The sequence below is a fragment of the Amblyomma maculatum genome, chromosome 9 (genome assembly GCF_055883805.1).
Source record: "Amblyomma maculatum isolate TAMU_Amacu chromosome 9, ASM5588380v1, whole genome shotgun sequence".
In the NCBI taxonomy this organism is placed as follows: Eukaryota; Metazoa; Arthropoda; class Arachnida; order Ixodida; family Ixodidae; genus Amblyomma; species Amblyomma maculatum.
This window is the reverse complement of record NC_139352.1, coordinates 93,526,433-93,549,558: the sequence shown is the minus strand read 5'-3', so window position 1 is coordinate 93,549,558 and position 23,126 is coordinate 93,526,433. Positions and strand designations below refer to the sequence as shown.

Here is a 23,126-nt window from a genome sequence, read left to right as displayed (position 1 = left end):
GTCCCCTCAAGACTAGGCTTTGCCTCTCCGCGCCTTTTTTAAGCTCATGAGTGTGGACAGGATCTGTGGTCCGTGGAGGATCGCTGTCGAGAACTGAATTGATTAATGAGGTGTTGTAAGAATGTATGAGGTACTGGGCAAAAACTGTCTGTATGCAAAATTTCTTTGATGTGGAGTAATTAGGTCATTATTCAGAGCACAAAAACTCGATTCGACGTCAAAATTGCCAAGGGCCTCGATATTGTCACGGACAACAGGGCTAGACGTAACAGACGACAAGACGAAGCTGTACCAGCAGGCAAAACGTTCGGCGCTCAGCACGCGAGTCAACTTCAGTGTCCTCTTCTTCCAGGCGCAGCAAGAAGATGGAGACACCAGGTGGCATTACTCCCCCCCTTAAAAAAAGAGAAATAAGGGACGGAGCGCGAGGTAAGGTGTCCTACGCAACAACGAAACAAGCGCATAGCGCACTACCGCGTGAAATAGGGCTTCATGCGGACGACGTGCACGACCTCGGAGCGTGGTTGCCGACGCGAGGGCTGCACAGTACCCACTGGAAGAACTTCGTATGTTACTTCCGTGACTCGGCGCAGAACTTCGTAAGGTCCGAAGTAGCGGGAAATCAGTTTATCACACAAGCCGGGCCGACGCACCGGGGTCCATACCCAAACTTTCTCTCCGGGATGGTAGGCGACGTGTCGATGACGGAGGTTGTAGCGGCGTGCATCCGTGCCCTGCTGTTGCTGAATGTGAATTCGGGCAAGTTGACGTGCTTCCTCAGCGCGCTGAGCAAACTGTTCGGCGTCTGGCATGAGTGGATGATCATCTGTGCAGGTCGGAAGCATAGCATCCAACATCGTCTGAACGTCACGTCCGTAGACTAGGCGAAATGGTGTAAAACGCGTCGTCTCTTGGGTGGCCGTGTTGTAGGCATATGTGATGTAGGGAAGAATTTCATCCCAGTTTTTGTGCTGCGAGTCTATGTACATTGCGATCATGTCGGCGATGGTTTTGTTGAGTCTCTCCGTGAGGCCATTCGTCTGCGGGTGATATGCAGTAGTTTTTCGGGGGCTGGTATGACTAAGCTCGAGCACGTCGTGCATGAGCTGTGCCGTAAAGGCGGTGCCTCGATCGGTTACGACTAGGGACGGTGCGCCATGACGCAACACGATTTGCTGCATGAAGAATTGAGCGATGTCAATTGATGTGCCCCGCTGCACTGCCTTGGTTTCCGCATAACGTGTGAGATAGTCGGTCGCGACTATAATCCATTTGTTACCCGTCGATGACAGCGGAAATGGGCCTAGTAGGTCGATGCCGACTTGGTCAAACGGCGTCCGAGGTGGAATAATAGGTTGGAGCAAACCCGCGGGTTTGAGAGGAGGTACCTTCCGACGTTGACACTCGTGGCAGCCTCTGACGTAGCGATGGACGGCGTCAGAAAGTTTAGACCAATAATAGGCTTGACGAACTCGAGCGAGTGTGCGTGCAAAGCCTAAGTGGCCGGAGGTGGGCTCATCGTGGCAAGCAAAAAGGATGTCGTCGCGCAGGTCGGCCGGCACGACAAGAAGGTGCGCTCGATCAACAGTGCTGGAGTTTTTCTTGAATAAAACGCCATTCCGAAGACAGAATGCAGAACGGTGCCTTCCAAACTGGCGGGGGACGTCAGCAGCGCGACCCTCCAGGTGGTCAATGACAGGTCGAAGGTCTGGGTCAGCTCGCTGTCGGGTCATTATATCTGAGGCATTCAGTAGTCCAAGAAAACTTGTGTCATCCGTGGCGTTATCGACAAATCCGACGGGTGCCCGCGAGAGCGCGTCAGCATCTTCGTGCTTCTGACCAGACTTGTACACAATGGAGTAATCAAATTCTTGAAGGCGAAGGCTCCATCGTGCTAGGCGCCCTGATGGATCACGGAGATTGGCCAGCCAGCACAGAGAATGGTGGTCAGTAACGACTTTAAACGCGCGTCCATAGAGGTAAGGCCTAAATTTCATAGCTGCCCACACAACTGCGAGGCATTCCTTTTCCGTAGTGGAATAATTTGTTTCAGCGCGGGAGAGCGTGCGGCTGGCATACGCAATGACCCTTTCCACGCCAGCTTGGTGTTGAATGAGTACAGCGCCAAGGCCGATGTTGCTGGCGCCGGTGTGGATTTCGGTGGTAGCGTCTTCATCAAAGTGCGCAAGAACAGGAGTAGTTTGCAGTCGTTTGCGTAGCTCCGCAAAAGCCTCCTGTTGCTCGGCGGCCCACACGAACTGTGTATCATCCCGCGTGAGGCGGTTCAGGGGTGCGGCTACCTTGGAAAAGTCGGCGATGAAGCGGCGGTAGTACGCACACAAACCCAGGAAACGTTTTAAACTCCTCTTCGTGGTAGGAACGGGAAATTTTGCGACAGCGGCAGTTTTGTCGGGGTCTGGCCTAACGCCTGCGGCACTCACGAGATGACCAAGAAACTTCAACTCTTTGTAGCCAAAGTGGCACTTTTTGGGCTTGAGCGTCAAGTCAGCTGACCGGAGGGCATCTAATACTGCTCGAAGGCGTTCAAGGTGTTCTCCAAAGGTTTCAGAGAACACGACAACGTCGTCGAGATAAACTAAACAGATTTGCCATTTGAGGCCAGCGAGAACGGTGTCCATCATGCGCTGAAAAGTAGCCGGCGCTGAACATAGGCCGAATGGCAGCACTTTAAACTCATACAGTCCATCTGGGGTAACAAAAGCTGTTTTTTCGCGGTCCCGCTCATCAACCTCAATTTGCCAGTACCCGCTCTTCAAGTCAATGGAGGAGAAGTACTGGGCGCGACGAAGCTTGTCGAGCGAATCGTCGATACGGGGCAGCGGGTAGACGTCTTTTTTAGTGATGTCGTTCAACTTTCGACAGTCAACACAGAAGCGAAGGGTGCCATCCTTTTTTTTCACAAGCACGACAGGGGACGACCACGGACTGTTGGAGGGTTGGATGACACCATCACGAAGCATCTCCTGAACCTGTGTGTGAATCGCTTCACGTTCGGTCGTTGAGATGCGGTACGGCTGCTGGCGTATAGGGCGGGCATCGTCGGGAGTAATTATACGGTGCTTCACAAGAGGCGTCTGCCGAATTTTCGATGATGTCGCGAAACAAGCACCGTATTTTAAAAGAAGAGAACGTAGGTCGTGCTGCTGCGTTTCCGAGAGATCTGTACTAATATCCAGACGATCAAGGGATGGGTGCACATTTTCAACTTCTCCGAACGTAAAACATTCAGAAACGTCCGCTAAGGCGTCGGCGAATGCGATAGCGGTAGCGCGGAAAAGATGGCGGGGCTCGTTCGTGAAGTTAGTCACCAGGAGCTCAGATCGGCCGTTACGGAGATGGATGAGACTCCGCGCCGAGGTGATACTGTGGGTGAGCAAAAGGGACTGGTTGCCCTCAGCGACCGCCGTTCCGTCACGCAGTTCATCGCAGTTAACGGTCACAAAAACACTGGAACGTGGCGGAATAGAAACGCTCTCGGCGGAAATTCGAAGAGGGGCGTGGCTTTGGCGGTCTGCGGTGTCAGTATCATCCGCTTTCTCAGTTGAAAAGGTCACGGTACGCTTCCGGAGATCGATAATGGCCCCATACTCCCGAAGAAAATCGACACCAAGGATACAGTCGCGGGAGCAGTCAGGTATTACAAGGCAGCTTACAACAAACGTGGAGTTGCGAATTTGGACTCTTGCCGTGCACTGACCGCTCGGAGTTACGACATGCCCGCCAGCGGTTCGAATCTGCGTGCCAGACCATGGCGTCATCACTTTTTTTAGAAGCGCCGCTAGCTTCCTGCTTAAAATGGAAAAATCAGCACCAGTGTCTACCAATGCGCTAACCTTATAGCCGTCGAGGACCACGGGTATATCCAGCGAGAGTCTATCTTCACGTGTACGAACTGTCGTCGGGGCCGTCAAGTCGCGGTCGCTCACAGGTGGCGTTGTCGGGGGGTCTTCGTTGCGTCGATTTGAAGCAGCCTCGCCCCCTGAGGTCGCTGTCTTTAGTTCTCCCGGCTCGGACTAGACGGCCGTCGCTGCGCCATCCAGGAGGAGCTGGGCTGCGAGGATAGTCGGCGTGGAGACGGAGATCGTGACTGTCGTCTAGAAGTTGGCGCCATGCGCTGCTGGGCTACGTAGTCCTCAATATCCCGGGGTCGTTGGCCTAAAGGAGGGCTACGCATGTCGATGGGGAAACCCTTCAGTCCCAGTTGTCGATATGGGCACTGTCGATACAGGTGGCCAGGTTCTCCGCAGTGGAAGCACAGGCGCTGCCGATTTGGGGCACGCCACAGGTCTGCCTTTCGGTAGGGTGGTCGGCGGTTGTCGATGTACGGTTCGGGGTGGGCTGAATACAGCGAGCCTTGGTCGGGTGGCGGTAATTGTGTGGAATCGGTTGGGGCACGTCGCAAGATGTCCGCATAGGTTGGCCGACAGGGCTCGGTGGAAAAGGATGGCGGGTTAGCGGATGGTACCGAAGGCCGAAATGCTTGTTGGAGCTCTTCTCGGACAATACTAGCGATAGAGCCGATCGTCGGCTGGGGAGCACCGAAGAGCGTCTGGAGCTCTTCGCGCAGAATGGACCGGATGATGTCGCGAAGAAGGTCCGGACTAGCCCCGAAGGCCGAATGCGGCTCCGTGAGCGAAGCGGCGAGTACCGGCCTGTCGTAGGTCGTAGACCGCTGCTGGAGCATCCTTTCCATCGTGACTGCCTCCGAAAGAAACTCTGCAACTGTGCTCGGCGGATTGCGCACGAGCCCAGCGAACAGTTGTTCCTTAACGCCGTGCATGAGATGGCGTACCTTTTTCTCTTCGGGCATGGCCGGGTCAGATCGTCGGAACAGCCTAGTCATGTCCTCCACGTACATGGTTATGGTCTCGTTCGGCATCTGTATGCGAGAGCGTAAAGCCCTTTCCGCTCGTTCTCGGCGATCCGGGCTAGTGTAGGTGTCCAGGATGCAGCGGCAGAACTCGCGCCACGATGTTAGGGCGCCTTCGCGATTCTCGTACCATGTACGAGCGCCATCTTCCAGGCTGAAGAAGACGTTCCTGAGCTTTGCGCCGTCGTCCCACTGATTAAATGCGGCGACGCGTTCAAACTGGGTGAGCCAGTCTTCGACGTCTTCCGTCTGACAGCCGTGGAAAACCTTAGGCAGTCGTGGGTTCTGGAAAGTGTAATACGTTGGCGTTTGCATGACAGGTCGAGGGGCGGCTGCGGTGGTGAATTCCAACGGCCCGTGCTCAGGTGGTAGGCCTAGGTTCCTCCGGCTAGTGCGGTGAACAGGCGTGTCAATTGGCACAGGACCTGAATCCTGGGTATGCGGAGGAGTGCGGGACATATACTAGGATCGATACCCAGCACCTCCACCAAAATATGTCACGAAAAACAGGGCTAGACGTAACAGACGACAAGACGAAGCTGTACCAGCAGGCAAAACGTTCGGCGCTCAGCACGCGAGTCAACTTCAGTGTCCTCTTCTTCCAGGCGCAGCAAGAAGATGGAGACACCAGGAGGCAATATAGTGTACAGGCATCAAAACAAACACGGACTCGGAATTTCGCAAAAAAAAGTGCAAAAAATATTTAAAGCTGGAATGTCAGGCCTCATCATTGCGTTACAATACTAAAAACAGTCAACCATTAGTAAAAGAGGAAACAAAAATACTAAAAATGAAAACAGTAAAAACAATAAAAAAGAAGAAACAACCAATAGAGACAATAGTAGAAAGAGTACAAAAATCAAAAAAGAGAAGAAGCTACGGAAAAGAAAGCAGCAAAAGTGAAAAGCGGCAAATGAATGCAGAGTTGCGGGAAAGAGTTTCCCCTTTTCGCACATAAGAGTGATCTAAGTGCCTCTAACAAATTTTTCTTTGCTATATTTTTCAGGTCCCACTTTCTTTGATGTCGCTGGGAGTGACACTATTCACCGTGCTGCAAATGATCGTGGCCTTGGAGCGTTGCATTCATTACGCAGAGCTTCCACCCGAGGCAAGATGGCTAATTTTCTTGCACATAATTCAATTAACTTTGCTCTCATGAAACCGCTTTCCCCAACAAAATAATGAAATAATCACAATTTAATGAACACATGCAAATACCATTCTACAATGTGCGCAATTACATCAGCGAGAGAATAGCCCACTGTATGGAACAAGGGAGCGCAATGTTGATGAGAGAAATAAGGAAATGTACTCAATATTGTGAAAAATATATTTATGCGTCATATATCAATTATAACACATGAGGATAACTGCTTGCAAAATTTAAACAGTGTAAAATTCGCCGACACAAGTTGGAAAGGGGGCGGCTCGCAATGAGACATGTATGAAGAAAGCGAACAGACGCTGAAACCAAGGGAATGCCAAAATGACATTTCTGCTTTTTTAATTGGGATGTGACCGTACCTTATCAAAAAGACACTTGCATACAAAGTAGAAAAAAAATGAAAACATGACATCAGTGAGACAGGAAGCAAGTACAGTCTTTGTCAAAAATATAGAGCCCGGGGGGTCTGCTTCTTAGCAAAGTGGTGCGGTCTGTAATTCATTTCTAGTGTTCCTAGTATCTTGATGGCAAGAAGATTTTTCGTCCTAACCTGTCCAATTTGAAGGACCCCCAATAAGGCTAAATCAGCGCCGCTACGCGGTTCACAAGTAGAACCCCTGGACTCTACACTTTTGACAAAGGCTGTACCTCCATATATCTTCTACTTTGGGAGCATTCGTGTTGAGTCTAGGGTCAACTGCAGAGTATTCACAAGTGCCACCACTGTGTACAGTCCCTCCCATCCTCATCTTAACTCTCGCGCTACGTATAGCATGGCTACATGCACCCCCCTTGCATTGGAGCTTCAGGCCATACACAACGCAATTAGTTCCCTCCCACTCGAACCCACATTTGATACAGTTCATATTCGCACTGACTCCCTAGCCGCCCTTAAGCAGCTTAAGGCTTTTCGACGCACATTCAAAATTACACAATCCATTCACCAGCTCTGTAAAAACTACCCCGGTCATGTGCGTATACACTGAATTCCAGGTCATGCTCACGATCTACATAATATCCATGTAGACAAAATGACACACGTTGACACATCAGACATCCCGTCACCTTCCCCTCTTCCCCCAGATCTGTTCATGTCCCATGATTTCGAGAAAGAATCTTTGCGCGAGCGAACACGCGTTCCTATTCCTCCGTGTTCGTACCCTCTCCCCTGTAATATCACTCGGGTAGAGGAGGTATCTGAGCGCTGAATTCTGGCAGGAGCTGCTCTGACCCCTTCTGTGCGTCATCGGTGGCGTGACGAACTCTTACAGGTGACCGAAAAGTGCCTGCATTGCGGTGCTGCACCGCAACTGTGCGATGCGAAGCATGCATTGTAGACCTGCCCAGCTACGGCATCCGTGAGACAGGGCTACCTACGGAAAGTAGGCCTGCGGCGAAACCTTGACTGTGACTACAGGAAGTGGGCGCTAAACAATCAGTTTATCGGCAACCTATGCGATTTACTAAGGGAGATCTGCTTACACTCCTTTTTTCTAGCTTCCTGCTACTCCCCGCTCGCTTTTCACTATGCCTGATGGCAAACTTCTCGAATAAAAAAAAAGAGTGCCACGCTCTACTACTGCACGTATTGAAAAACTTGTTACACTGGAAGAGTCACTAGAGCACGACTGAACCGTGAAGCAGCAAAAGCTCCAGAATATATCGATGTGGTACGCACGTGGGGATAGAGTATGTTTCATGAAATTTTCACGCGCTATGCAGCAAATAAAGTGAAAGAATTGCAAGTGACTGTTTGGTTGGAAGAGGAGGCTGACGAAATGCGAAGGAGGTTGGCCTGGCTGCGGGTTCTACTTGGAGTCATCACCCATCATCTGCTCTCATCATCTGTGAATAATAAACGCATCCCATTCCTAACAATATTTTGTGGAGGTGGGGCTACCCGAAGGAGTAGCTAAGACCTGGGTTGTTCTGAAGCTTGTGTCTGAGCCTCTTGAGTGTACATGACGTTGGTTTCCGACTGCAGAGGTGGCAAAGCTGCTAAGCGGCGGCTGTGACGAACGGCCAGCGGATCAAAGGCCACTTACACAGCTGGCCTCCACCAACTAGTGTTACGGTCTGGATGCGTTTAAGCACACATGCCGAGAGCAGATGAAGGGGGATGGACTGAGGCAGAACCGGTAACCAGGCCAACGTCATTCGCACTTCGCCAGTCTCCTCTTCCAACCACACAGTCGCTGATGATGACACCGTCTATGTAATAGGAGGGAATGCATTGAGTACACGCGGAAACAGTTTGTTTGCAACCAAAAAGTGCAGAATCGACATTGTCACGCTGCATCGCACTTGTGGTCAATGTAATCTCAATTCCCAACGCAGAGCGACGTTGCAGACGCTAAGAGCACAAACAAAACATCAGCGGAGTCACTGTCCACTTGGCCGAGCAATGGAAAAGTTGAGTTCCAGAACTACTCAGCCTCATACCGGCCCGGTATTCTGCCCAATGTTCTCAACGACATCACATTGGTTGTCAAGCCTATGGAAAAGGTGGGTACTAAACCTAAACCTCACCCTATCGTTTTGAAGTGCCTAATTTCGACAAATTATTTTTGTTAAGGGCAAATGCGTTTTTGTTAAATGCAACAAATGAGCAACTTCGAAATGCCTTCGCCCACAGCCACGTTTTTTCTTCAAAATATACATACATGAGGTTTCCGCTACGATAGCTTTCATTACACGGGCTGGAAGGAATTAAACTGTTTATTTTTCGTTCCGGGTAAAATCGTTTAAAGCAACCCTGTGCTTTTTTATCACGGCTGTTACACTCAGGGTTACATTCATAAATTTAATAATATTTATTGAAACACCATCTTTATTATGATATTGGTATTATGGCCTGCTGCCGCTTGTGTATTTAGACTTGACGTCTAGTGCTGGATTCTTTCCCCAAAAATGAATTTAGGTTAAATCACTTTAGTGCTTGCTAAATTGAACAGTATTTTACTGCTTTTTGACCGCTTCGGTGTCTCAGTGTGCGGCAGTCGACTCGAGGGACCCGTTTCTCGTGGCGGTCCTGCTGGCCGCGTTCATATAGAGACGAAAAGCAAGGTGCCAGTGCCAGTGTTCGGTAAAGAAGCGGAGAGGGTTGACAACAGCTTAAATCAATTTAGGAAGTTCAGTGACAAACGAAACCAAGCTGTAATTTTCGCAGCGCCTAATATATGGACCAAGTCGCATTCGTTGCTCGTTTTTCGCCACTCGCAAGAAATACAACGTACGGTTTTTTCTTTTACCACACTTGTATTATGATCTTAGTAAAAAAAACTATAGAAGATTTTTTGTTGTGACAAAAGACTTTCGTGCGGGTTTTCACAGCGAACCTGTTGTGACGACAGAAATCTGACGTTACTACGGAAATTTCTTTAGTAGTGACAGTAAAGTCCTACAGAACTAGAGTACTGAAACGTACGGCAGAAAGAACTGCCACTGCCGCTCAATGGAAGCGCACTAGGTGCGGCCTGCTACGTCGCCCGAAACCGGCGGGAGGCGCCTACTTCCAGTCGCCACCGCCGCGGCGCCACCGTTCGGGGACAGCCGCGCGCGGAGAGCTGCGCCTGGCTGCGCTTTGAGGGAGGCGTCGGCGTGGTAGAAGCCTTTTATTTTAAGGATATAAGAGCTCCGCTTTAAACAATTTGGCAACAAGAATTAGTATATACTGTCATGTCTAGTGTGACCACGTCAGCACTTAGCGCTTGCTCGGCAAGGGTGACATATAGTGACGGTGGTTCAAGGACACTCGACTGGAGAGCTCGCATTAGCGTGATGTTGCATTCGGATCCAGTTGTTCGTCACATTAAAATGTGACCCGGCTGTGAACAATTCGAAGCTGTTCAGCTGCCATGGTAGCCTAATGCATAACCACTTAATTAACTATGCCGCGAATTCCGTGTGTCATTTTCATACCATTTACTCATTCCTGCATACAGTTTTTACACACAAATTGATGTCAACCTGTTCTAAGCTGCCAGCGCTATCCAATAAAAAATTGTCCTATTATGAGCAACCTCTGTGAAAGTGTGACATGCAACCAACCTTTCTATCTCATTGTGACAAATGGTACGGTGGAAATATGAAGACGTTTATTAGGTTAAATCTAGATGATAACATTGGATCTTCGACTCAGTTGGAGACCTTAAACTTTGTACGCCAGAACGCTGTCCGTCATGGCTTCCCGCATTTTGCATGACCGGACAAAGTAAGCGCGCTTGATAGAGCCGGCCTGCCTCAAGGTGCTACGTATATGCGCCGAAAGTTTTTATTGCTATTTTTATTGGCTGGTCGCAAACCCATACAATTTTGCTGGTTCGTAATTTCCAATGGAAGAACGCGCATCGAGTGTTGCTGTTGTGAAATTCTTAGCTTTGATCACAAGAATGTTCACGTGTCAGAGTGCAACTGCAGCCGAGATTCAGCGAACAGCCGAGTACGCTTATTTAATGCCCACACAAAAGAAGGAAGAAAATTACCAATTGCAGACGGAAAACCTTTCTTGAGAGAAGTTTATCCCATAGCCATAAACATCGCTCCACTGTTTACATTTCCAGCCAAGCTCGCTATCATTGGGGGCAGCAACTTAACGATATCTTGCATAGCGCCTCAGCACGGGCACGATCATTGTTTTTATAGATTAGCTGCAGGTACTGTGTACAGTGCGAAAACAATGATGAAACCAAAGTTTACACAGCTTGCTACTTCGCCGGACCTCTTCAGACTTCATCACCCTGCTAATGAAGGTGCTTGTAAGCTAACAAAGCTTGATTACTTTCTTTGCGGGGTACGTCAAGCCTCCATTGTCCTTGATTTTCATTAACCTGTAACTAGTCCAGTGGACTCATATTTCCTAACAGGCTCTTGCTCGACTGACATTTTGCCTCAAAACCATTACTAAATATCGCATAAATTAAGCAACAACCTGGTAGGGATTAACAAAACTTGGGGTTCTTAAGTCTACTTGAGGAGCGTCGTTACAGTGCCCGCACTTTGCTACCTGCTTATTCACCGTATCCCGTAATTACTGCCTCTGTCGCATATCATTAGAATGCAGCCTTAAGCCACCGCATTATATGAAATAGCACCCTACATATAGTATATAAAGCCCCTGTTTACCGAAGCCGTACGAACGTGCCCTATAGGAGTATAGTGTGCCTGACTTGGGATCTATGGTTCCTGCTTTCAATAATTCCCGTTTCACCCTTACATCTTATTGACTCTCTCTGGTTTGGCAGCTCCTGCCACATTGAACACGTCATGTGTTCTCATTGCGTCAAAGGTGTCTGGCCGTATCACCAAATAATGCGCCTCTTACCAGAGAGGTTTTTTCCTACTTTCCACCAACAGAGCGGGCGCCGGATTTTCTTGGAACGTTTTCATTTTATCGCATCGGCTCTAACAGTCTCAACAGTATAAACAAATGTTGTATGCACAGGCTCCTTTACTTGCAAGGCCACGCAGACTAGCGCGGCAAAATTTAGAACAAATTGCATGCTTATATAAAAAGCCTTCATAGCTTTTTCTTATATGTTCTCACAACATAACCTGCGAGAAAAGCGTCTGGTGCTACCTCATGGTGTTCATCTGCTTCACAACACATTGTTAAAAATCCTAGTTCACTGGCCAGCTCCCTGATAACTAAATAGGTTAAACAGCGTGACGGGAACACAGGAAAAGAGGACGACACAACTAGCGCGTTTGTGCCGTCTTCTCCTGTGTTCCCGTCACGTTGTTTCCACCGTTAACCTATAAATAATCACCAACAAGTCCAGTCTGCTGTCCCTTGTAGCAAATTCAATGGCAGCTGATATAGCATTATGCTTCAGCATCTGGACCTTTTAACCTCAGCGCCGCTTTCATTTCAGAGGAAGCGAGTGCATTTCCACTCCTCGCTGCTGTCTTAGCCATAAGCGAGCTCAGCAGATAAAATTAGAGGGTCTCTTAGATGTGTCTTAAGCGGAGGACGGCGAAAGCCTACTCTTCTCTTATCATTTGCATCTCATCGTTTGCCACAGTTCGTCATTTCAAGTCATCGTTTGATTTATTGGTCGTTTCTCAGTCATGATGATTCTGCCTGAGTAGTCATTGTAGCCCTTATCACACATAACTAAGCAGGTTACTCATTTAGAAACAGCAGTGGTCATTGCATGTCGTCGTTTTATATATTGGTCATTTCGTAGTCATTAACAGTAATAATGAGTCATGCCTAGCTATTATAGTCATTACCACACATCGCTAAGCACTTTTACTCATTTCTGTTCAATTGCGGTCATTCCATGTCGTAGTTTGATATACTGGTCATTACAAATCATTTTAGTCATTATTAACCATTATTTGTCATTAGCATTAATCATTACCTCTATCAATGTCCATTTATAACTTTATTGATTACCTATCAACATCAATCATTTTCATTCTTAATCTCCCTCCCTGCACGTCCGCTTTTGCGACTGGCACACCAGTGCTCAGATGCGACGCACAGATAACAGGCACAGCTTCTGCGCATAGATTTTCGCTCCATGAGCCTAGAACGGCTTTCGCCTTAAAAAACAAACGCATCCAGTCTCAACGTTAACGTGCTTGCACACGCGCACACAAAAAGGTTTGCGTTGACCACGCATACGCGAGGCGAACGCGCCCAGAAAGGAAGCAAACCGCGCGCTAAGAGCCGGCGACCCCGGCGGCGACGTGTCCCCGAACAGTGGCGCCCTCAGCAGAAATAGCGGGTGCAACTGTGAACTCCCCAAGGACGCGCTTGCCCTGCGGCACGACGCAGCAGGCCGCACCCAGTGCGCTTCCATCGAGCGGCTGTGGAACTGCGGACCTATAGACTTTTGCATCGGGCGAGGATGATGTCAGAACACCTCCTCTCTGGACTGTTGCAAACCGGTTCCGCCGCCGCTTCCACGGTGCTAGCGTCATGCGCACACAATAGCCCAGTGCCCATTATGGCAACGCGCCCAGAAAGCCGTTGTTGCAAAGGTACTACAAAACTACATAAAATTCTGACATTTACGACTGAACTATAAAATATTTTGTCGCATTTTTGACACAATTCTGTAGTTTTTTCGACCGGGGAACTTGCTGCTATGTGACATGTATTTGTATATTTTTGAAACTGGCCATTTTAAGGAGGTTAAACCAGAAATAAAATTCATTGTCAACATTCGCGCTGAAGGAGAAAAATGTTGCTGGACAGCTGAATGTATTAGGAAGCATTAGTGCTGCAACAATGAAGAATGACCCGCTCATCCGCTTTCCATGTGCCTTTAACATACACATGCTATCTATGTTCTAATGTTGATATGAACATATTTCTGTCTTAAGTACAGTTCTTAGAAATGGAAGTTAAAGTCAGACAGGAAAATACGTTAAGGGCAAACGGCCTGTTCAGTCGAAACACCTTCGCCACTGTAGTGATGCAAAAAAATTTGGAGGACGCTTAAGCTTCGCCTTCAAGAGTGGAACGCGATAGCGTTATTGCACCTCGTCGAGAAAACTTACTAAACGCAAGGGTATTGGGGCATCCTCGCACCGGTACCCGCGCGGCCCGAAGGGGAGAAGCGGGTGAGCGAAGATAGTGATCTAAAGAAAGGAAAGACGCTTGATTCTACAACCTGTGAGGGTGCACGGCGAAACGTCAGGGGCGAGTGGCGCGCCACGTGTCGGGGCAGCGCCGCACATTGCGAGGAGGGGTTCTTCTGTGTTTGCCGCAAGATGGCTCTGCATGTGCGCAGAGCGCAGAAGACATGTAGCGGAAACGTACTTCGCTACTCGTGTAACTGCGACTTCTGTAACATGCTCATAATTACCGATATACACTGCAGTATAACGTTCTACGGCATGTTTCTAAGGCAACACCGCATTCACTAGAAGCGCTTTTGTACCGCTTTCAAGCATCGAACTCGTGGCTGAGTGGTCCTCGTCTAGTAATTCTATTTTCTTCTTTATCTTTCTGATGTCCTCTTTGTAAACCCCCGGCTCCTTACACTCCTGCGCTATTAACTTCTTTAATGTTGATCTTAGGCCTGCTTCTTCTCGCTTTTCGTTATGGCGAATACAACTGGCTCTTTCTATCGCTTTCATTTTAATTTCTTGCTTGCACAGTTCCCATTGCTCCCCAATGCTGCTGTTAGGTCGTTTATTTATTTCATTTAGCTTCTGTACAATAATTTAGATTAAGTTATCGTCTTCTAAAAGTTTGGAATTCAGCTTCCAAAGGTCCCACACAAAACTTTTGCTTGGGCTTCTAGCTCCTATAGTGCATTTTACCAGACAATGATCGGAGAATGACATTGGGATAACAGAATAATTTTTACACTTCGGTATCGCATCCAACGATAAATAAATTCGGTCAAGTCGAGCATGACTAGAACTCTGAAAATGGGTGCACTGCACGCTGCGTGCTCCTTCCAAGCACTCAGCAACATCCTCTAATGAAAACTCTGCAATCATCTGCAACAAACAATCGGTGCTTGCATCTTTAAAAGGGCGGTTAGAGGTTTTGTCTCGGGCGCTTAAAACACAGTTGAAGTCACCCATAATTATCAGCTGCCTTGTTGAATCTAAGTATCGTTCGATATTTTTAAAGAAAATGAGCCTGTCTTCAGCTGCATTTGGTGCATAAACGCAGAGAATGCGCCATTCACTGTTATGCAAAACCAGGTCACAAACAATCAACCTTCCGCACGTAGACGAAATCACGGCCTGCACTATAAGTCCTGGCAACCGTTTGAAGAGAAGAAGGCACCCAGCCGACGTGCCCACTGCGTGACTAACAGCCACTTCGTACCGCGACGTGATACGCTGCGCCATGCTCCTCCCTGTCTCCTCCTCTCCCTGCACTTTAGTTTCTTGTACTGCTAGCACGTCTATGTTTTGCTCTGTTAAAAGGCGAAGTACTTGGCTTTGCTTCTTTCTACCAGCCAACCCTCGTACGTTGAGCGTTGCAACGTTCAGACTCTGGTCCATCGCCATAATCATGCATTAGAAGGAGGCCAGGAGCATGACGCTTACCTTTCACGTCTAGCATGGCGCTAGACGTTTCCAGCATGCCCACCTCCATCATCATTTACGGTCTCGACTTGCTGCGAGGGTGGCTTTTCCTCGGCCCTCCTGTCCGCCGCGATGTTGGGCCGTTGCTTGAAAGGAGGTCTCCTGTTCAGGGTCGCTTTCATAGGCGGCTCATCGTCGTTCTTAAGGGTCTGCTGTTCGCTCCCGTCTCCTGCCTTTGTATGGGGGTGTTTAGGTGCGCTGCCGGCGCTCGTTGACCGACCGCCGTTTCCCGTAGCAATGGTAACCTTCGTCGCAGACTCCAAAGAACCTGCGTCTTGAAGGGGTGCGTTCGCGTTCGCAGACGCCACTGGCACCCAGCCTGCCGACTCTTGTTGTTTTCCTGTGTCATCACCCGCCTCTTTGCCGGTGATGTTCGGTGCTTCCACATTGACGAATGCCGCAGAGGTTCCAACGTCTTCGCTTCCCTTTGCTGCTTCCTCGGCCTCGACAACATCCATTACATCTTCAGGCGTCTCCTCTCTGAGAGCGGGCACTGTTGCCGCAGCGTAGGTGCGGACACAATCAACTTCCGTGTGTCCAAAGCGTCGGCAGCGAGAACAACGCGGTACTTTGCACTCGCGTCGTACATGGCCACAACCATGGCAACGTAGGCACTGCATAGGCCTTCCGGGAACGACGACGAGGGCCAGCTCACCTGCTACCCTTATTTGATGGGGCAGGTCGTCTGCCTTCAACTTGAGAAGTACTGACCTCGTTGTCAAGCCTTTCTCGCTGACGCCCTGGACGCGCCACCGTTCTCGAGTGACCTCCGTCACCTTCCCGAATGCGGCGAAATCCGTGCGAATGTCCTCATCTGCGACACCGTGTATCATCCAATGTAGTCTGAGTCGGACTTGCTGGTCTTGAGGGTCGATAATAACACACCGTCGTCCCTTTACTTTCAGCTCTTTCAAAGTCACAATACGCTTCGTGGCTTCAGCAGTCTTGAAGGTGACAGCCCACACGTGATTAACTTGATACGCCCCCAAGACACCTTGCCCAAGACTACAACCTCGGCGAGCGCGTCGGTCTCGGCGAGTGCATCCCGAAAATCTTCTACGCGGTAAGGCCTAGCTCGAACGTCACCATGCAAAAAAACCGTGTTTAAAGCAACACGTCCTGTGGGCAGCTGTGGCAAAACAATCTGATATTCACTATCTTCACTTACATCGGACCTGTTACCGCGGCCAGCCTGGGCCGCTATCGCTGCTCCAGTGGAGCCCATGATCCTGCGTCCGAACACGCCTGTGGCCGGCGTTCGCGCCAGGGCCGAAAGATGGGTCGCCGGCGAGACGCCCACTAAGCGCGCTCTGGGTCTTGAAAAAGCACAGGCTCATCGAAATGACATAACTGAAGTAGAATGGAATGGAAGCCTCGTGACAGATAAGAACGACATAGCACGTGCATTCTTCGACTATTATCAGGAGCTGTTTGCTTTTCGGGACATGAAGTTGGAGACGTTTAAGCAGGTGTTTCTTTTCTCCTTGCCACGACTGAATGCCACCACAAGAGAAAAGTTAGAGCAGCCGATTTCTGAGGACGAGATTGAAAGCGCCATTGATAATCTGAACCCAGGAAAGTCGCCTGGGCCGGATGGTTTGAGCGCAGCCTTTTATAAAGCATTCAAGCTAGATCTGTCCCCATTGTTAGCTGCAGTATTTAACGATGCCTATGAACTTGGTGCACTCCCTCCTTCGTTCGCATCCTCACATACAGTGTTAATTCCTATGTCAAACCAAACAGAGAAAATAAAATTTGTGACGTCATACAGGCCTATTTCTTTAACAAATGTGGATTACAAAATACTGATGAAAGTTCTGGCAGCCATGCTACAGACAGTAATAAAACATATCGTTGGTTCCCACCAGACGTGTGGTATAAAGGGCCGGTCCATTATAACAAATATTCATAAGGCGAGGTGCGTGCTGGAATGTTGTGACGTTGCTTGCGCGAGGGTCGCGCTTCTTCAGCTCGACCTAGAAAAGGCGTTCGACTGTGTTCCACATGATGCATTGTTTGCAATATTGGATTATATCAATATCGGTTCTATTATCAGAGAGGGCGTAGCCCTGGCGTACCGAAACTGCACAACGCGATTGATTGTTAATAAAGTATTAGAGGAACCCATAAATGTGTGGCGTTCGGTACGTCAGGGTTGTCCCCTCAGCCCTCTTCTATTCTGCATTTATATCGAAACTTTATGCTGTCTATTATGCAAAATCCATCTGTTCAGGGCTTTCAACTGTACAAGTCTGAGGTCAAACTTTTGGCGTACGCTGATGATGTGGCAGTGTTTTGTGCGAACAAAGAAAGTATTTGCGCCGCAGTTGAAGTTGTGAAAGATTTTAAAACCACAGGAAGTCCAGTAAACTGGGGAAAGTGTCTTGGCTTCTGGCACGGGGCGTGGACATCAACGCCTGACTTTTTTGCCAACGTTACATGGGTTACAACACCAGTGAAGTATTTGGGTGTACCTCTAGAATTCTATGAAGACAACAAGCCATTTTGGCGCACCCAAGTTCAGGAAACACGGGAGAAAGCTGACAAGTGGAAAGGAGTGCCGCTGTCTATCTTTGCACGAGCTACAGTGTGTAATCTATATTTTGTTGCCAAGGTGTGGTACGTCATGCAAGCACTTCATCGTTCTAGGTTGAGTGTTCAAAAGCTACACCGAATCTTTGCTGTGTTTGTATGGGCATCAAGCTGGGAAAGATGTAGTCGGGATAACCTGTTCCGGCCAATTAAAGACCGAGGTCTCGGACTTGCTCACTTATTTGTGCGCCAGCTTGTAAACAGATTTATTTTCTTTCGCGACGTTGCCGACCCCTTTTTGCGCACTGTGTGCCAAGTGAGGCTCGCGCGGGCGTTGCCCAATTTCGTTGTTGCTGCGGAAAGCATGCCAGGGCGTCTTTCTAGTTTTTTCAAAGAGGTTGTCAGCAGTGTTCGAATTCTGTCAGCTCGCTTCTCGACAGAATACTTAAGTTCAGTGAAAAAGAAGAACCTGTATAAAGCTGTTTGTGACGACTTCTTCCCTGTTCCTGTGTCATTGAGACGGCCCCAAAGTTTGTGTACTTGAAGAGGTGGTCCATGATCCACATGAGGTGCTCAGTGACCGAGCGCTTCCCTTGGAAGGAAGCCATGAGCAGTGGCACGTCGGCCGTCGAATGGTGGTTCACGAGGACCAGTGTTCGGTCGCCGTAGCACTCGCTCACGTCCTCGCCAACCTCGTCGACGTAATACTCGGCGCTCCAGCTCCAGAAGGAGACCATGAGTAGGAGGAGGCGGAAGAGCTGCCGCTCGATGGCCCAGTAGAGCGGGGGCAGCAGCAGGCGCAGCGGGTAGAAGATGCACCACATCCACGCCAGGTAGGTGGGGATGCAGTACAGGTTGTTGGCCAGCACGAACATCACCCGCAGCCAGCACCGCACCTGGTGCAGCAGCCGCCGAAGGTCCATCTCATGAAGCGTTCCCGCGTTGTGGTGTAGGCCGCGATTGGTCGGCGAGCCGCCTCCGCCGACGGTGCCATATTTGCCGTCCGCCTTCTGCGGCAACGTCGCACCTCCCCTTGAGATCATTATTCCATCCTGCATTGGCGTCGGCTTGTATAGCGGCCGTCTAGGTCAAGACGTACTGAAGCGTGTCAAAATAATGCCAGTTTCTCCTGGGGTAAAGACGTTTTTCTTTAAGTTACATACAGGAACATTATCGGTACGAACGTTTTTTGAAAGCAAGGGCTTTTATCTGCCATGGGGTTCGCTTTGCTTAATATGTGAACAGCCAGAGACAATTGACCATGTATTTCTGCACTGTTGGGAGGGCGTCTATTTTTGGGACGTGCTGCAACGAACTGTTAAAAAAGAATTACCATTAGACTCATACGGGATTAGATTCCTGCCAACTGAAAATAATGATGGGATTCCACTTGATACGGTTATGCTAATAGGCCTGCACAGTCTATGGCGGTCCAGAATGGCGGGTTTTCACTGTGACCCTGACGCCCGCCCTGCAAGGCTCTACTTCCGCGAGAGTATACACGCATTGGTTGAAATGCACAAATTGAAGACCACTGTGCCAGACTGGATTTCAAGAGTCGAACCACTATGCGAGCTGAAGGAATTTTAACTTGACAAAGGCAACTCGTATGAGCCTGCCGGCTTCTGTATTAAGTGTCATGCTTGTGGTAACCGCTCTGCTGTGAGCATTTGATTGTAGCGCGTTTTTGTTGGTTTTGTTGTGTGTTGGTGATGACCGGCAATAAAGGAAAAAAACATAAAACTCGTGGCTGAGTGGTAGCGTCTCCGTCTCACACTCCGGAGACCCTGGTTCGATTCCTCCCAGCCCATCTTGGAACTTGCTTTTTATTTATGAAGTGCATGTTTATTTATGAAGTGCATGCCGGGATTTATCGCTCACTGGACGCCGACGACACCGGCTTTTCTGCGACACGAGCTCCTTAACGCTACCGCGTTAAAATGTCGTAAAAACATTCACGTGTTTTCGGATTGCAGTTGTGACGCAAGCAGTGTTCAGGGTGACGTCTTCAGATTTCGCTTCCTAAATAGCATCCCTCTCTTAGTCAAGTAAGAGGCCACTTTGCGAAGGGGATTCTAAACGATGACATATGTCCCTCCAATTGTATGATATGTCCACAGAGACGCGTGACAGGTTGCGCCTTCCTTCCCTTCCATGAGCCAAACCACCCGAAAACAAAAACGCAGAGCCCTTTTACAACCGAAGTGGTCGAAAATATTCCGGTGCCCTCTATCACGGCACATAACTCTCTCTTTCTTCTGTCACTCTCACCTTTCTCCTCCATTCTATTCTGGCGTGGGTTAGGTGCCCACGAAGAAATATTAGAGATGCGGCGCCTTTCCGTTCTTGTAAACTAATTTGCAATTTTGCTTAACCACCCGCTGATCCTGCTGCTCTTATTGCTTCCGGTGCAAAGTATAAGAGTAAAATGGCAAGAATTGGGCATAGTTCGCGATTCATAGTGGTTCACTGCGCTAACAACTAGGACGACAAGAAACTTGTTTTTAATGAAAGAAACGGAAGTTCTTTTATACGAAACGCGATCGTCATCTGTGCAACATAAAGCAATCAGGGAACCTGAAGGAATCAATCATCATAGGCATCAAAAGCAGACTGCTGGACACATGCATCACGACAGTCTAAGCAGGCCAACCTCTTTCTCAGGCAACGACAGAGATACATTGCTGATAAACATTTCGGCTTCTGCAAGTTCTCTTTCTGTTTTGGTTTTCGAATGAAAGATTATTGCGGTTCTTTCGAACTCATGATAATTGATGCCTACAACGAATAATTTCTTCAGGTTCCCTCGTTTCTTTATATTGCACTGATGAGGATCATGGTTTTGTGTATAAAAGAACCGTTTCTTTCACTAAAAACCAGTTTTAAGTGCGCGCTCTGTGTTGTTGTGTTTATTTTTGTTCTAAGTATTAGCACGGTGAACCAGCATAGAAGTAGGATGACCGCAGAACGCGTCGAATTACTATTATCAATGTGGAACCGCTGGAAATTAGAAAATGCATATTGAATGATTGCTTGATCGAAGTTTCATTGACATTCTTTCTGAATTTCTCACAAATCCGCATGCTTCTCTTTGTGCCTTCTAGGACGTATTTAGCCATGCCTTGAGGCACTGGCTAGAGAACAGGCCTGCATTTTACGAAGCGTATGTCTAGTGGTCCTATATTCGCCCACTGCAGCCCGATCACAGCGATGTGACGGTGGCATTCTTGCTTCACTTCCCCATTTCAGATTGGAGTGGTGGGCCGCACTGGAGCAGGGAAGTCGTCACTTGTTCTGGCACTTCTGCGCATGGTCAAAGCGTCCGAAGGTCGAATCCTTATTGACGGCGTGGACATTTCTCAGGTGCCCCTCCGGAAACTTCGCTGCAGCATCACCGTCATTCCGCAGGTGAGAGTGCGCAATTGAGTGAAGGTGTTCTGCTGTAGCTCGAATATTCGCTTTCTTGAGCAAAAAGTGTGCTTTTTGATGGAAAGCTTTCTTTGTAGCTCAAGGTTCCTAGCGCGCTCTATAAATGCAGAGGCCAATGAAAATCTTCTCCTCAGCATTCGTTTTAGAAAGAAGCGTGTTCGCGCTTCTCATGAAGACTATAAGGAAGCTGTGTGCAGCTCTCTTACTGCTACGTTCAGAATTAAAATAACAGCGACACAAAGCGACTACTAAATCGTTCGATATGAAGCCAGCGGAGGCCCCGACTCAGCTGCGTGCAGATATTAGACGCGGATATCGATTCTTACCTAGCGATTATTTTCTATTTAGGCTGATATCATCGTTGCTCTCAATGCTGTTTCTTTCTTTTTAATACTTCTTTTGTTAACACTATTTTATTGTAAAATCTTTCTATTTTTTGTGGACATTGTAGGATAGTACGCATATTTCGGTCAGTGCAGTGACTATTTTTCGGTGGCATACCCGCCATCTCTGCACGAGCACAATTAGGCTGTCTTGAGGTTGAGGTTGAAAAATAAATAAATAAAATGAGTGGACCTGAAATGGGCGGGGTGCCGTAATGTCAGATGTGAGCAAGAGAAACTTCACTATTGAAAATACGCAAATCGCTAGTGCTCTGAGGGAATGGTTTCTGGATTGAAACATTTACCAGCTAGAACATTTTCGTTCCACCGACTGCGGCCTGCCAACACAGAAAGGTTATTGGGAATGTGATTCACACAAATCAACGAGTACCGATGTTATCAGCTGCGTTATTTGGCGAATTCATCCCACCGAGCAAGTGCCGGAAAAATATTAAGTGCAAGGAATGTAGAGGAATCAGTTCAGCTGGAAAACTTAATATTCTCTTTTTATACCACCGTTTAGCAGCGGCTGGACTCTTCTTCTCTGCATCCATGTGATATTTTGTGACACAGTCGCCTATTTCGTATCTGTCTTTTATAGACCAAATTTTTTACCCGCTCTCGGGCGCTGCCATTCTTTGCCGATTAGCGCGCCACCGCGCAGGCGCTTCCTTGGAAACTGCGGGGCCACGTACATACGTTATCGTCGTGGCCGCGCCTGCACGGTAGCCACGTTTACTTAGCCTTCGGGCCCTAGAGAACATGGACAAAAATATTTTCACAGCACGGTTGTGTTGGGGCGAGTTTGTTTGCATTGGTCGTAGAGTTATAATTGACTTGTTGTTTATGGGGTTTAGTTTGACGCTCAAGCTAACTGTGCTGGTCGTCATCACGCACCTGCGCTAATAATGCCGTCTCGGTCCCTTATTGACGATAAAACGTTCGCGAACAATTGCAAACATTACTCTCGCGTATGACTCGCATATGATTCCCCTTCCAATGTGCTCTTTTGTCTTCCTGCCAGCTATTTCAAACCTCCCCAATTAGTATGTGTTGTCGTTTGCGTGCTTTATGCCAGTCACATCAACAAATTATTGCTATGTTCATCTCAGTTGACAAGCTGACGGCAGGTATATTTTGTTGCGCTTTATTTATCAACACGGCCGCATTAGGATTATTTCTTGTTATCCCTGGACCTCTGTTGCGCCTGCATGTCAAGCATAATGCACCCTTTAATTTATATCCTGCACGTGCATTATCATACATGCCAAAGAAGCAGCAGCAAATAAATGCTATCTGGAGCATAACAACTCAGTTTTAATATGGCATATGGAGTTTAGCATCCAACCGTGGCATCCGGTATATGAGATACGCCGTGGAAGGCTCTGGAAATTTATCGACTGTCTGGGGTACTGTGATATCCCACACCACACAAGACCTTCATATTCGTCTTCATCGAAGCGCGGCCGTCGCCTCTGTGATCGAACCTATGTCTCCGGGCTCAGCAGTCAAAAGCCCTAACCGTGCACAGAGCCACCGCTGGAGGGCACAACCCCGTTTCGCTATTTGTAGTATTCCTTGAACAAATAATAAAACAGGAGCCAGCTCTCGTTTGTTTTGCAGCGACAAGACGACTATATTTAATTTCGATGCTACCGGTGTG

The 23,126-nt window shown here is 48.5% G+C and overlaps 1 protein-coding gene across 1 annotated transcript in view; it reads left to right on the top strand.

The window, feature by feature from the left end:
• The window catches only part of LOC146179754 (ATP-binding cassette sub-family C member 3-like), an 88,544-nt gene that overhangs the window by 42,792 nt on the left and 22,626 nt on the right, over nucleotides 1–23,126 (top strand). The window contains exons 9-11 of the mRNA XM_084580270.1: nucleotides 5,898–5,999; nucleotides 8,394–8,561; nucleotides 20,901–21,059. Coding sequence (XP_084436396.1) covers nucleotides 5,898–5,999; nucleotides 8,394–8,561; nucleotides 20,901–21,059 — 429 coding nt within the window. The remainder of the gene's footprint in view (nucleotides 1–5,897; nucleotides 6,000–8,393; nucleotides 8,562–20,900; nucleotides 21,060–23,126) is intronic.